General features: G+C 42.9%; 1 protein-coding gene across 1 annotated transcript; it reads right to left on the bottom strand.

Annotated features, from left to right (window-relative positions):
* Nucleotides 1–3,436: 3,436 nt before the first annotated feature.
* Nucleotides 3,437–12,438, bottom strand: LOC138513000 (mas-related G-protein coupled receptor member H-like). The gene is made up of 2 exons (XM_069627715.1): nucleotides 12,265–12,438; nucleotides 3,437–6,722 (listed from the first exon to the last, which is right to left on the bottom strand). Exon 2 carries the CDS (start codon nucleotides 6,682–6,684, stop codon nucleotides 5,725–5,727), a length of 960 nt encoding a protein of 319 aa, XP_069483816.1. The 5' UTR covers nucleotides 6,685–6,722; nucleotides 12,265–12,438; the 3' UTR covers nucleotides 3,437–5,724.
* Between the last annotated feature and the right edge of the window lie 3,483 nt (nucleotides 12,439–15,921).

Below are 15,921 nucleotides of genomic sequence, written 5' to 3'. Positions count from 1 at the left end.
AACTGGCCTACAGAGTGCACTTGCAGTCATTCACAGTGTGTGCAGCATCATTCATCATGTGTTTGTCTATGCAATGACATTACCCATGCAGTTGTCACTATGGCAATGGTGGTAGGCCATGTACTGCCCAATGACCATGTATTGGCAGGAGATGGCTTTGACAGGGGCCTTGCTTAGTGTGACTAATTGTGTGTCTGCTGCCTTGCATGGTAGTATGTTCTGTGGAGTAACCTGAGGTAGGTATGTGAAATGCTGTAAATTGTGAAAACTGATTTTTGAGTATTCAAGAGGAATGGTAGGACCTTACATGTGACTACATGTGACTCAGACTTTCTGAATGCAAGTGTGTTAGTATTCATAAAGAATAATGGTAACATGTAACAAAGAAGTATCCATTTAACTAAAACACTGTGATGAATGTATTTGTGAGACAAAGGCACCAAATCAGGTCCAATGCATTTCAGACACAAGCCTATCTTCAGGGACCACAATCTGCCTGTCTATATCTATCTATATGTTATGCTTCTTTGTGATGTACAGTGTAACTCCCTATTTGAAATGTAGTTGATAGTGCCACAGCTCATCTGAGAGTACTATTGCTGGAACTAAACACGACCTGACAGAATGGAGTCAGAGGATACCAGTGGGAGGGGGTCTCTTTTGGCTACAGGACCATATAACTTGTTTACTTTATTTAGCTAATATACACTTAGTGTGGTGCCCACTCAACCTGGTTCAGACTGCTGTAAATCGGTCATAGGTCATAGCCTATTCATTGTATTATTGGTTATGCATTATGGGACTTGTAGTTTGCTCACATTTGTTCTCATTCTGGTCTCCATGTGTGCCACTGTGCTATGTCATTCTGAGATTGACTACTTACTACTTACCTACAAGCCAGGTACGCTGTCCTCTGTGTGTGTTCATGTAAGCTGGTAGGGTACTGTTCCTCAGTATCATGGCATCATGTGTGGCACTAGGGAATCAGCCGCAGCAGTGGCTGATGGTGAGGTCGGCATTACATGTCACCTGTATATTCATGGAATGGAACTGTTTCCTGTTCTGGTAAGCCTGCCCCACTGCCTTGCGGGGTGGGGGTGCACTAATGGCACATGTGTGCAATCCAGTGCCATTATGATATTGAGGAAATGGACAACAGTGTAGAAATGTGCTTTGCCTCCTTGCACCTGCGCCTGATTGCTGGGATGGGCATGCCTCATGAGAGCATCCAGGACTTGCTCTAGCACCTTTGGGAAGGTTGGCTGGGCATCCCATGCAGCATCCCAGCAGCGTGCTGGAATCTGCCAGTGGCACTGAAGTGCAGGACGGACACAAGCTTTACTGGGGTCAGGGTTGGCAGTAATGATGGCGATGGCACTCTGAAGATTAGCCTCGATCAGGGTCAGCAGGTCTGTGATGGTGTGCTGGTCTAAGCGATAGTATCACTAATTGTTTATCCGTCAGTGTCCAAGAGGATGGGCGGCCACGTGATATGGGTGGCCTACACAACACTCGCCTCTGGCACCTTTTTGATGCCTGTCCCCTTCCCTGCTTCTGTTGCTTAATGAATAGTAGCAGGTTGTGTATTGCATAGTCCATTTCTGGTTGTGGCTTCATGTTGCTTGGATGTGTGTTTGAGTCAGGTGTAGGCCTTATGTACTCCTCCTGAGTTGATTGGGTGCACCTGTGATTTGATTTTCACCACCTGTATGAATTTAGCTCCACCTTTTATGTATAGGTAACTGCACTGTGTTTTTTGGCTGATTTACTGCCGAATTTCGGCAGTGTTTCAGCTGTATTTCCACTTGTAATACAGTGGAAATATCATTATTGATTCTGGCACTAATTCCGCTCGAGGAATTAGCCCCAGCACTAATTCCGCCAGATTTCTGAGATATGGTGGTAACTCCACCGGGGCTCATTCTGCCGGCAGAATTAGTGTCCATTTTATGGTAAGTATAATTCGGCAAAGTGGTAAAAGAGGAGGTATTTCCATGACAGCCACTTTATCCACGTACTGCCAAACTTGTAATGAGGCCCATCAAGCAGGAGTTTCAGTTTCTCTATTATATGCGATTATTGGTAATTTGGGTCTCACGACATAATATAATTCATGATGATGTCAAATGAATAGGGGGATTGTTTACCTAAAGTAGCAGTTTTGTGACATATATCAGGTATGCAGAATTGTTAACTAATTAGGGAATACAACAATAAGGTGGTTCATTTTATTTTTATATTTCGTTTATCAATTGCACAGATCATGTCTCAATTATAATTCTAAAACACCAATAATCCAGCTAATACCCTGAAGAAGACAAACGAGGTCGGAGAACTCAAAATAACGTTTTGTTTACGCAGTTCATTGCACATAAATGGAATCATGTTTTCTCCAGAACTCCTAAGTTCATCAAAGGAGTTAAATGGAATTGTTTGTTGGTTTATTATCAAATAACATGTTTACACACAATAAATCTAAAAGGAAGAGGTGTTTCACCCCACTTGGAATGAACGAGTCTTTCATCATTATTTTTCTTTTGATGAGTGTAACTTGCTATGAGATCTTCATTCTGCCATGGGTGACACATTGACATGTATAACAATAAAGCCTATGGTTAAAGATAGCAGAGTCTGGTACCATGTGTGATAATACAAAGTTTCTTAGAAATTATTTATGAAAGGGGCCCTTATCAAGCACTATAATGATCACTGCAGTATTCACACACTTTGGTTTCACTCTGTAGGTCTAAAGTAGTGCATCAATTACTCATATGAAGCATGTTGCATACTTAGAGATTTCTTGATTTTCATGGTACTAGCATGTCGGTGCTCATGTGTGTCCATAGCCCAAACAGGCTGCTCAGATAGCTAAGTAGCAAGTCACAAGATAACATCCTTGCAAGAGGTCAAAGACCATCTGGGGTAGACAGTTCTTTATTAATGTACTCGTTCATTCAGTCATACAATGCACATGCTTGCTGCAAGGCTATGCATATGAACTACAGGTCAGGTGTCAAATCTATGGAAATAGTCAAGATGGTTAATGCACCCAATGCATAAACCTGTGTGGGCTGTAGGTCCAATGTCTCAATGCCCATCAGGTCACAACTATTAATGGCATTAAGATAACTAAATGACTTAAGTGATTGGTTCAACATCTGAGATCTGCCTGTAATATGAACATTGATGATTCTTCAATTCTAGGGAGAGAGAGAGAGAGAGAGAGAGAGAGAGAGAGAGAGAGAGAGAGAGAGAGAGAGAGAGAGAGAGAGAGAGAGAGAGAGAGAGAGAGAGAGGTGGTATAGGGATATCTAAACAAAAAAAGGAAGTAAGACACACGAGACACATTGCAAACATTACTCATTTTAAAGAAATGAATCACTTTGTTATTCCTTCTGAAGACAACCTCTTCGTATTACAAAAATAACACAACAAAATCGAACTTAATTACTGTAATGGTTAAACATACACAATTTTTAAACGCATTACACAACACCAAACAACAAAACAATATACACATTTGAACAAATTCATACGCAAATAGAATGAACACATTCCCATGTACATTACACCAATTTCAGGTCAATGCTTGAACTCGTAATGCAATAAGCTAATGCCTCGTCAGCTGAATGCTCATGGGTAGATTGGTCTGGAAATTCACCCCAAGCTCTTTAAAGATGCAGGTGGGATTACGTTGAAACCAGAGGAAACACACGTTAATAGGCATAAAATGGGACCACCAGAATTGCCACTTTTCCAGCACAAGGAGAAATGCATTTCAGTTCAATCAAAAGACCTTCGAATATCTTTTTCCTTTAAGGGCTTTCAAGTGAATGCCAGATAAAGCATAAGGAGTTCAGTGGTTTTGGGAGGGAGGAATCAGACACGTTTAAATTCCCTCCCTCTCTCCCCACCATCAGGCAAACACGCCCACTTGCAACAGTTCCCTCTAACCAAGGAGCAGCAGCTTTCCTTTTCTTTTCAATGCTCCATCTTTGAGTAGGGCACATTGGCATGTCCATGATGTGCAAGAAATGAATACACTCGAGTCACATCAAAACAACTAAGATGGCAGTGCTAACAACCACTACCTTCTGTATCCTCTGAATGCTTATGGGCAATACATACATGGCGTTGTTTTTTAACATAATGTCCTGTGCCTGTTCAACAGAAAAATGCAAAAGAATTCCAAGGCTCCCATAGTGCTCATAAATTTGCAAATTCAGTGGGGGTTTGGAATTTGGAAGGCCCATTTTGTGTTCCCTAGGGACCGCTATTAAGATGTCCTCTGAACACCTCCCCTCCTGAAGCGAGACACATTCTGGATTTGCCACTTTAGAGCCAGTCACTGAGAAAAAGTCCATAGGCCAACCATCACCACCTGTATTCCTTTCAGTTATTTCATAAAAGGCAGCAGAAGCACTTTAGCCATTAGTTATTGCACACCTGGGGTACTATATTTGGGGGTTGGCAGGCCAGAAACCTTTGAGTGTTGAGGGGCTCTGGTACAAGGCAAACTATAAGAATCAGGACAGCCGCAATCAGCAACAACCCGGGTGACGCAAATTCCATATCAGACTTCCCACCTGAGCCATCAATACAGCACCACCTGCTGTGTGTAGATTAGAGAAATGAAGACGTGTCTATGAACTGCTGCTTGGATATTTGCTTGCCCGCTCTCTCTTTGGTACCAGTGCTCAGTATTATTTGTGTGGTGCTGGGGTACATATGGATATGTCTCTGCTGTGGCCCCTGCCTCATTCATTCTTTGTGTGTGGTGCTTTGGCTCATGGGGCCCAGACTCTTCCTGTTCAATGCCATTGAGCTTGTCTGGTGCTGGATGTGCTGCCTTGTGTGCTTTCGCCGCGCCCTGATGCCTGTCGCGTTTTCAGTGCGTAATAAATATCAAAATAAAATGTGCATTGCTGGTGCCTTTGATGTTCCTGTTCTATGTGAACGAAGCTTTCACTGATGAGGCGAGAGCCCTGCACCTAGGAGGCTCAAGCTATATCTGCTCTGTTTGGATCAAGTGTGCACTGTAGCACCAGTGTCTGTACTCATTCTCTGTGAAGTGAGGGTGCACCTCTGAGGCCAGTATGTAGAGTAACTGCTATGCGAGGATAGGTTGCAATGCTGCTGCTTCTGCTGCTGTTTACCTCTTCTTTGTGATGGAAGAATTAATTACTGTGGCCCATTAGAACATGTTATTCCTGTGAGGTAAGCGTGCACTGCTGTGACTGATGCTACACCTATTGCACAGAGTTCCACGTAATAATGTCCCCGCAAAAATGTCCCCTAACAAAAGTCACCGTTTCTTCCAGAGACATTATTACATTGAACATGCGGGGAACATCTCTACAACCCATCCCCATACATAATGTCACCATGTATAATGTTGCCAATGGCTGTTCCCAGTAACATTATGTACGGGGATATTATATATGGGGACATTATTACCTGTGTATGTGAGGGAAGCTTATTGGGGGCTATGGTGACCTATTCTTTGTGAGAGAACTTATAGGAGAGGTTTTTAATCATGGTCTGAGAGAGATTTAGGAATTCAGGAACTTGATAGTAGGAGAGAGGGTGGCAAAAATATCTTCTCCCCGCGAGCAGCAGAAAACCTGCAATGATTCTGCAGTACCAATCATGTGTTGGGGTTCAGCATCCCACTAGGTCATCCCATTCTGCACATACATTTTAGCTGCTGGTGTTGGGCCTTTGTCAAGATGATTCTGTCTCCTCCTTAAAGAGCTTCTCGAGCGCACGCATGATGGAACACCTAAAGCACTGTCTCTTCCATATGCCCACAAATATGTAAGCAAAAGGGTTGGCACTGCAGTAGATGGATGTGCAGAGGATTGTGATAAAGAAAGCATTCAACAAATACACATTAGATGGAAGAACACCAAAGTATAGCAGGAGACCCAGCACCCTTGCTGGCACAACGGAGAGCAGGAAGATGATGACACTGAGCACAATGATGATGTAAAGCTTGGGAGGATGGCATTCCTTGGAGGTCTTTGTGATCTCAATAAGCAGGACAAGGCTTGACAGGACCATGAGAATGACCACCAGAATGTACAGTGCAGAGGTGAACAGGTACACTGCAGTGCACTTCTCAGATCCAGGCTCTGGGTATGTGGCATCTGCCGAACAGACAAAGTTTTCCAGCCCCATGACCAAGCAAGAGAGCATCCAGAGAATGACACATACTATGACATATTGCTTCTTTAGCTGGCGTCGTTGGTACCACATTGGGAGCAGGACTAATATACATCTCTCCATGCTGATAGCTGTCAAGACAAAACTACTGGTGTTAAAACCTATATTGTACAATATCCCACCAATATTCAAAGCATCCTGGGCGCCTCTTGATAGGTATATACCACTGTGAGCACAAAGGTACACCACTAATATTATAACACTTCCAACAAGGAAAGTGGTGTCTGCCAGTGCGAGGTTGGCTATATAAACAGTACAAATGTTATTTTTCGCCTTGAAGAAGAGGAACCACAACATCAAGCCATTCCCAACCAGTCCAAAGAGACAGATTATAAAAGTAACAATAAGCATTGCTTGAGTGTAATAGTACTTATGAACTGTATCATAACTAGCCACTCCTGTCCCATTTTCCTCTGGTGTTTCTGTGTCCATGTGAGGTATGGTTGGACGATCCGTCATGATGTGTCCTTTGAGGATGGGTTTCTGGTTTTGATATCCTGTCCAAAACAAAATATATTTGTATTGTATTTAAATTGAAAGAGAGAAATAGTCCGTCAGTTGACGCTATTGACACCATTTTCCAAAGCATCCCAGGTAAACCTGATCTTGGTATTCAACACTCAATTTTTAGCTCATGAATGAATTTTCCATATGAATATTGTATAGGAAGGGTAAACATGAGTGGTGTACAGAATGGTAATAAACACATAGGGCCTCATTCGAGGTTGGAGATAGCCATGGTGCTATTAGCCCCATGGCTACCCCCTTACCGCATACCGGGTCCAGGTTCCCTGAATGGGGACTTACCAGACAACAACCTTATAGAGACGTGGAGCCTATTTAACGACGTGATGACCAGGCCCCTCACACAACAATGGAGGACAATCCTACAACAAGAGATCACTTCACGTCACTGGTTACCCCTTCGGGTGCCCCCCAGGCCAGAATTACCTAGTACTTGTAACAAATAGGTACTAAGTCAACACATCATTTATATATCACAATTTTATTTAGATAAACATCACATATTTTTATCACAATTTATAAAACACATTTTCTAAAAATACAAAAATTCCTAAAAAACCTAATGCAAAAATGTCTCATAAAAACCATTACCATACATAAAACAGCCTGTGTTGTGCTTAACCCCGTGACATCCTACCTATACAAAGCTGAATCCTGTATAGTATTTTGAAGGAGAACACTCTGTCTCTAGACAAACAATGGTCGGTAGCTTACCAGGTCATTCCAACCTTGGAGGACCCGGTATTTCCCCATTCAGGGAAGCCATCCCCATTCCCATTCGAGCCCCCACAGGGCTCAATGGGAATGGGGAGGGAGCTAATAACAGCCCGTTATTAGCTCCCTGGTCCTTTAGCGGCTCCCGCTAAGGTACCTCGGAATGCAGCGGTAAGGGGTTAACGGCACCGGCATCCTTACCGGCGCTGTTAACCCCTTACCGCCGCACTCGGAATGAGGCCCATATTCTTTGACCTGAGAGCCACATAAACATCACATCTGTATCGTGTTCTGCCTGAGTGAGCCTCGAACCAACTTGCAACAAACATACACAAGAGGAGGTAACCCACATCTGATTATTTAGTAACAGGGACTCAGAAGTGTGGTCAGCAACGTACAAAACAAGAATAGATGAGTTCTTGTTAGTCAAGAAACATTATTAAGTAACTACTTCCTATAGTTTGCTATCTTTAAAGAAAAAAACATTTTTATGAGATAAAGGACAAGAAAACGTGATGTTACTATATTTTTTTTCAATGTGTTTCTCAATAAAAACATGTAAATAATTGGATTCAAAACACATTATTATTTAGCGGAAAAAAACAAAACACAATATTAAATACAGTAAATTGTTTTAAAATCTCCAAACCACCAGTGTGACCACCTTCAAGACAAAAAAGACACAACAGAGACAAACTGAAGTGCTACCGAGAATTCAGACACAAACGACATGGAACAGCGATCTACGGACAGCCTATTGTGCTGACACACACAATCTTAACGCATATCTTTTCAGTTACAAAGAAAGACTAGAGCTTAATTTGGACCCAACACATTATACTCTCACATGAGTGTCCTTTATTCGAAAGGTGGGTAAATTGTGTATTCAATAGGCATCTATCCCAAACGGTGCTTTATAATCACATAACAGATTGAGCAGCATCAGCTGAAAAATCGTATCTGCCAGTAGTTGGCACAAAACAGGGAGCAGTGAATACTGACATATCTGACATCAATGGGCATGCCAGAATATTGTACTACAGCCTGGCCTCAGGAACCTAGTGCCTTTTTATGGAGACATAGCCCGAACACTAAAATCCAAAGGATCTAAACAACCCAAGATTTGTTGATGAATTTGCAACATATAAAATTAGTTTGTGACAATAGGAAACCTGAGTGGCAATTGTGACTGCACATGCGGCAGGCGGAGGTGTGGAGTTAGCTCGGGGGAAGTGATGGGTGAAGCAGGGCAAGAGGAAGGAACCAAGGGAGAGCATTGAAATCATGGTTGGGGGAAGAAGCCTTAGATGGGAGGTGACAGAGGAAAAGAGGAGGGATGGGAGTAGGATAATGCGTGTGCATGCCTTGGGAAAAAGCTGAAGGAGAGCTTGAAACATGGCTCTATGGGTGGGCTGTTAGGACAGTAGAAGGATTGTATGTTCACAAAACGTTAATTTCATGGAAAAGTGATTCACTGGGTCATCCCTTGTTAAAGAAACGGATCTATTTAAAGATTTGGGGATTGTGTAGAGCTATATGCCTAATACATTGATGGATGGAACACGATAAGAGGAAGGTTATCAGAAGATTCTGTTCTATGTTGTATGTTGAAGTCTGTTAGTGATGTATTGTTTAATGTTGTTAGATGTCTTAAACTGCTGTTGTAAAATAGAGGTTTTGTACAGTAAGATAAGGATAAGACTTGCAGTTATTATCATTGCAATTAGATGTTTAGGTACTGTATATATTGTGTATTTCAAATGTATGCCTCTAATGTTATGAACATGTTTGTGTTATTTTTCTTGTTTGAACTGCATTTTTAAAAGACAAAGAGGTTTAAAAAAAAAGAAACGGATGTACGTTAGAAGCTCTTAAAAATCTCGTAGACGAGCAGAGCGCATTGTGAAAGGGCGCATTACAAAAGAATCGAAGACATGCACATTCAATTATTTTTACAGATTATAATGCAGCTATATTGCTCTTTAGTACCCCGCTTCACCCCACCCCCTTACTTACCTTTTGGCAGCCGCCGAGTCCCTGCAGCGCAAGTTCCCTTCACTTCCATGGATGGGAACGGGCCTTTTTTAAAAAATGTTATTTTTTCCCTCTAAAACTTTGTTTTAGATGCAGACACCCCGCCACCCCCGATTTCGTTATAGCGAACAAGGGTAGGGGGAAACCCCGCAACCTCTGCTTCCCTTGCTCCCTATAATAAAAACCGAATGGTTGAAATATTCAGCATTTTCGGCTGTACGTAATTTTGGTACAGGCGAAATCCGATCATTTGAACCATTCGGTTTTCTATTTACGATATTTTCGTGCAATACCAAAGAAACAGACAGGTTACAAGGTACAAACACAGCAGTGTTCTCTAGTGCACACGGGAGAACGTGTATGTTGTGTTAAAAACTACAAAGAACAGAAAACCCTCTAGGAAACTGTGACAGTATTGAATTTATAACAAATTATGATATGAATAACACTGTCTTATCAAAAGAAAAACAGCAAACCATATTTCAGATGTCTGTCAACTGTACTCAAATGCCACCTTGAGCAGGTTCTGGCTGTTTAGCTAGCAGTGCTTTGCCTGCTGAGAGTAGGCACCAGAATGCAAAGGGTGTTCAGTGAAAAAGTAGGACAGGCACATTCGTATGAAGTGCCCTATGGGAAATACCAATACGCTGGAAGCTAACATCAACTTGGATTCCACAACTGCCCATGAATGGTCAGAATTGCACCATGAAACGGTCACAATCAGCAGGTGTTACTACAGGAATATTGGAATTACTTACAGTTTAAATTAGCTTTAGGAAGACATTTTAGATCAAGCGTCTGAAGGAATAATTGGTTAGGGCATTTTGGCTACAACTGGAGCTGATTTAAGAGTGGAAACGAATCCACAAACCTTCCCAAGACTGCTGAAAATTACAATGCAGACCACAGAACAATTTTTGCTGAGAAAGGAGGGCCTTGTGGCTGTGGTGAGGGTGGGGATTAGCCACAAAGAGGTTAAAAAAAAAAACCTTCGGCCAGGTTCTCAAATCATGTTTGGCACAAGGGATGAGATGTGTTTTCACATCTCATCGCATGCAAAATAAAGCCTGAGTGCAATGTTTAAAGGGCATCTGGATGCGTGCATCAAAGCTGCGGAATGTATGTAACCTACCAATTAAGCAACTCCTGTAACCACTTTCTTAAGTAAAAGTGCCCAGATGCCTCTGGCTTTGGGGCGCTATATAAATGCCAAAATAAATAAATAAATAAACAAACGTTGAGCACATTCAGATACTCTTTCCTACGCCTTTGCTTATTTGTGCAAATAAGCAAGCATTTCTGTGCATTTCAATGCACACTCCAAAGTCACAAATGGGATCTGCCTTTAAATGCACAGGAATGAGGTACCTCCCAAAGTGCATGTTGGGAACAGACTCAGGGCGATGTGCACACCATGACACGGTCATATTTGAGACTCTCAGGCAGTTTTCTTTGCATGTGACAGCAGCCTTTTGAGCCATTGCTGTTACACTTGCATTTCTATCCCCTAAAAGCTGTAGAAATGCTTTAACATTTCACAATAATGTTTCTTTTAAGGGCCTGCCACTGTAAAAAGCCCTCCCAGCACCCATGTGGGTGGGGGGAGTCTTTAATACATTAGTGGCTGGAACGCCCATCCAACACTAATGTATGCAAGGGGGCTAGACAGTGCATATTTCGCGCTGCCACACAGCCCCCAAGAAATTTGCAGGCCACCATGTTTGAATAAGGTGATGTGCTCATTTCATTGAGTTGCACAACTGTGCTTTTTTTACTTGCACCACTTTTTGAAAATGTGGCTGTTTGCCATGCTGTGCACTGGGGAGGGGCATATTCAAATATCACCTGCAGGATGTATACCCCATCTCGCATTCCATCTAATTTCTAGCGTCTCTTGTTATGCCAGTCATTTGCCATGCACAGGGGCCACCTAATAGTCAAAACAAAAAAGGCACGGATATCTTCGGTGTCAAAAAGACCATGCAGAGTGTGGTTTCAGAAAGCACAAAATGGACACATTTGGGGAAAATCAGGGGCCTCATCATGAGTTGAGTCTTAGCCCTTAAATGTGGCAGTAAAACTATTACTGCCGCATCTAAGGGTTGGCCCAAACATGAGTCGGGAGGTAAGTGGGAGATTTACCTCCAGCTTTTTGCTGGAGGTAAAAATGTCCTCTTACTGCCTGTTTTCTGCCATTTTTGGTGCTATTACCGTGAGCGCAATTACCGCCGGTGGTAATGGCGCCTCCCAACCTCATTGGAAGGGGAACTTACTGCTGTACCGCTACTCGTGATCAGGCATTATTAGCGCCGGACTGAGTAGCAGTAACGTTATTTGCGTTGGCAGTATCCCAGAAGTATTACCTGATGAGGCCCACTGTGACAAAAACACTACCTAGCTGCTAGGCTCAGAATGAGCATCTTAGACTTAATACCAATCCCCCAAAGTATTAATATTGCAGTGGTAAAGCAAACTGAATTGGCCATAGAGTGCATAGTGCTTGCTACCCCAGTTTCCTCATTAATCAAAATAGCACTACTCAGCTGCCTCGTGCTTGCTGTATCGAATTCGTAATGATGAAAATCTGAGTCAATGTCGACTAAAAAGGTAAATGAGTTAAAAATAACAAGAGACGTGAGCAATTTGAAAAGACGAGATAAAAAAGGGTAAACATGCAGTTATCAAAGGATAGTAAGAAAAAGATATATTGTTTTACAAAAAGTCATGAAAAAGTCAAAAGATAATGGTGAGGTTCTCCTGCCATACCTTAACTTGAACAGCTCAGTTGTTCGCTCCAGTGGCATGAAGGATCGCAAAGGGCTTTCAGAGCTGATCGACGGCGCGTGGCAATGCGAGGGAAGAGCAGAATGTTATGGAGGCAGAATGAAGTCCCATTGCCTCTGTGATATTGTATCTGTTCCCGACTGATGACAGCCGAAGCCTGACACATTGCACAGCTGGAGGAGTCGCACTAGTCAGGCAATGCCCTGACCCACCCTGAAAGCTGGCATCCAACCCGTGATGACAGTACTATAAATGTGTGTGACTCAGTAATTGCCCATGGCAATGGGTGCAAACATGTGACTGAGGGCCTGTTACATAATATACGCAAAGCAGCACTTCAAAATCTTGAGCCGTGCCTGCAGCGAATTAAAGGGTTCGTTTTAGTACATGTTGCGTCTATTCTGTGGAATAATAGGTGAAGCTACTGCCCCGTTTATATGTGTATTTGTATTTATGTGAAGGACAGGAACGTCAGTTTCAATCAGACATGACTTCCAATTACACATGTACAGAAGTCTGAGGAATTCCAGTGAAGGCTGCCTGTAAAATAGCACAAAGATGAGAACAAGTGGTGAGCTAGTTTATGAGAGTGTAAAAAAGACGGACATATACCAGGGGCAAAGCAAAGCAAACAGAAAAATATACATATAAGAAAACAGGCGCCTTTTGAAGGAAACAACCTAAGGGGCAAGTGCTTGATACAGAAGAGGAGAACTATATAAAGTGTCATTGGAGAGAGTGGTGGGGTCAGATAGGGATGATGGGGGGAAGGGGCCGAGGGAACTCCCTCTTTAACAAGCAAGTGAAGTTTAAGCCAAGCTTTTTTTTATTTTTTATTATTTGTATATGTTCAAAAGAACTTTACAAAAAAAGTTGAAAAAAAACGAAGTGCAGTAACTACACAAGGGTGGGACCCTCATCCCGCTATGTTGGAGTATTTTGGTGGTTGCTAGGAGCCAGGTGGTTCGGTCTCCTCCGATCAGTCTTTGCCAGCAAGTATCTTCATCCCACCCACACTCGTCTAGGCTGAGGTGCTTTACGTAGGCCAATCTCAAGTCTAAAGTTTTCGGGCATGACAGCAGTAGATGCCGGATGGTTTCAGTCTTGGCTTTGCACAATCGGCACGTGCTGGAGTCTGATAGACCTCTAATGTTTCGGATTTTGTTGGTTTCAAGCAGGTTCAACCTAGTCCTCATCATGAAGTTTCGAGCCCCCCTGCTTGGGAATTTTTGGAGGTACTGCATTGGCTCGTTGAGTTTGGAAAACAAAGGAGGCAGATGGAGAAGATGTTTGTTGTTGGTTACTAGATCTTGAGTATGAATCCAGTCTAGTTCTTTCAGCTTCTTATAGACTCTCGACAGATTTGCGGTGAGATCAGCTTTCGAACACGTGACTGACTCGAGTAGGGACATGTTTTTTTCTTTCCAGATTGTTAGCATTTTTACCTTGCCAGATTGGAGTTCTTTGTTTAACAGACTGTAAATTTGGTCACTCTCGTCCATGATACATTTCCTAAATAGCCTAAAAGCATTTACGTTGACTGTTGCTGTTAGTGACACTAGACTTAGCTCCCGGAGGATTGCGGCTATTGATGTGGAGTTCGGCAGACCAAAGACCGTCTTCCAGAACATGCTTTCTAGTTTTTGCCAGGTTCTTGCTGGAATCGTTGGCATGGCCTCGGCTCCATAGGTGATCGAGGGGACAACTTTTTTCTTATAAAATTCGATTACAGGGATGCAAGAGAATTTTCCAAACTTTAGATCGATAGCCTTTCCTTGAGAGGCTAGTTTCTTTAATTTGATTTGAAGTGCGTTCTGCATCGAAGACTCATTTTTTGAGGAGTCTATGTGGACGCCTAGATATTTGTAGTCGGTAACCCTCTCGATCGCGTTTTTCTCAAGGAACCATTTAAATTTTTCTGAACATTTGTTCTTCTTCTGACCGGCTTCCAGTATCATGATTTTGTTTATTTTTAAGTTGTTTTCAGCAGTGTAGCTCAAGAGATTGGATAACTGTCTCTGGAGGCCGATCTGGGTCTGGTCCAGTAGGATTAGGTCATCGGCGTATAACAGATAACTTATTTTCGAGGACACGAGTGACGGTGGGAATGTGTGCTCCAGGTCTTCTGAGGCCCTGTAGTCACCAATGTATGCGAGGAACAACGCTGGAGATAGAGGACATACTTGTTTTACCCCCCGTCCTATCTGGATTTCATCTGATAGGGTGCCTCTTTGGGATAAACGAACCCTGAGAGTGGTGTCCGTATGAAGGGCTTTTATTGGTTGCAGTACCTCCTGTGGGCAACTCCACCCCTCCAGTTTTTTCCACAAATGGGACCTATCAACTAGGTCAAAAGCCTGGGAGAGGTCGATGAAGGCGATGAAAATCCGAGATTTTCTCTCCCAGACCTTGCTTTTCAGGGTGCTGATTGCTAGAAAGCCAAGCTTTGAAGAGATCAACAATTGGAATGGCTTTGGTTGTGATGATCATGTTGTCTCTAGGTAGAAGTGGGGAAGGATATGGTTAGGCTGTAGAGGGTGTGGGTAGCAAAGTTGAGGGTTTTGTCTAGAGGGAGGAAGGAGTAGAGCAAGAAAAAGGGGTACATTTGAGCAGTAGTCAGGTTTCTTGAGAACGAGGTTGGAGATTTTTTAGAGTAGTTACTAAAAAAAGGAAGATCTTTCCTAATGTTGAGGAGGTTAATATGAGCAGCAGCTGCAGTGGTAGTTATGCATTATTGCATTCCGAGGTTTGTATCAAAAAGGACTGAAAAGATGAGCTGTGGAGAGGTTCAGGTAAATTGTTTATTGTGCGACCTGCAGAGTGCAGCGCGCACCAGTCTAACTCAGGCAGCCACTGGTCCTTACATTTCAAATGCACATAGTTCCAGAGCTCTACACTAGTGTTCTGGAACACAACATATCTTCCCCCTCACAGAACTGAACAAGTAACAAGAAAATGGCGAAGAAAAGGAAGAGCAGGGCAGGATTGGAGAGGAGAGGGAAATAACCCACAAGATAAAAAAACAGGTAACCAGTGGAAGTGAACAAATAACTGATGCCATGATCGATAAACAGAATGACAAAAGGCAATTCATTTCAGGAACTACTCACACACAAAATACTTAAAATGGGTGTGCACACTCCACACCCTCTCACATGCCCTGGCCCTATGACCAAGACCGGAATCACTCTCAACGGCACTACTACCAACCGCCATACTTCCTCTTCCGGAGGTAGAGTCATTCATGAACACTGCTAGCCTTCCTTTCGGCCACACTTCTCCTCCTTCCACCACAATCACACTGTCCCTCTCAGCCGAGATCCTTCTAGGACTCAAAAAATTACTTTCCAAACATATGAGGCCACATCTGGGATTCTAAATCAACACTAAAACACCAACAGCCCACTCTTGGGACTTGACCTTATGTCTCTCGTCAAACACCTTCTTATAAAATGCTCCTGGACTTCCTCAACTACTTCCATAACCTCATCACGGTCGACAATCACCGTACATGCCAAACCCAAACACCCCGGGCACAGCTTGGTGGCAGGTTGGTGACCTCTTCAAAGAGACAAAAGGAGACACCTTTGTCACTGAGTGGGGCATAGTACAGAACCTCCACACCATCTGCCTCAAAAC

This window comes from Ambystoma mexicanum, chromosome 12 (genome assembly GCF_040938575.1).
Source record: "Ambystoma mexicanum isolate Mex_15411 chromosome 12, UKY_AmexF1_1, whole genome shotgun sequence".
Lineage (NCBI taxonomy): Eukaryota > Metazoa > Chordata > Amphibia > Caudata > Ambystomatidae > Ambystoma > Ambystoma mexicanum.
This window is presented reverse-complemented; position numbering and strand designations above follow the sequence as displayed.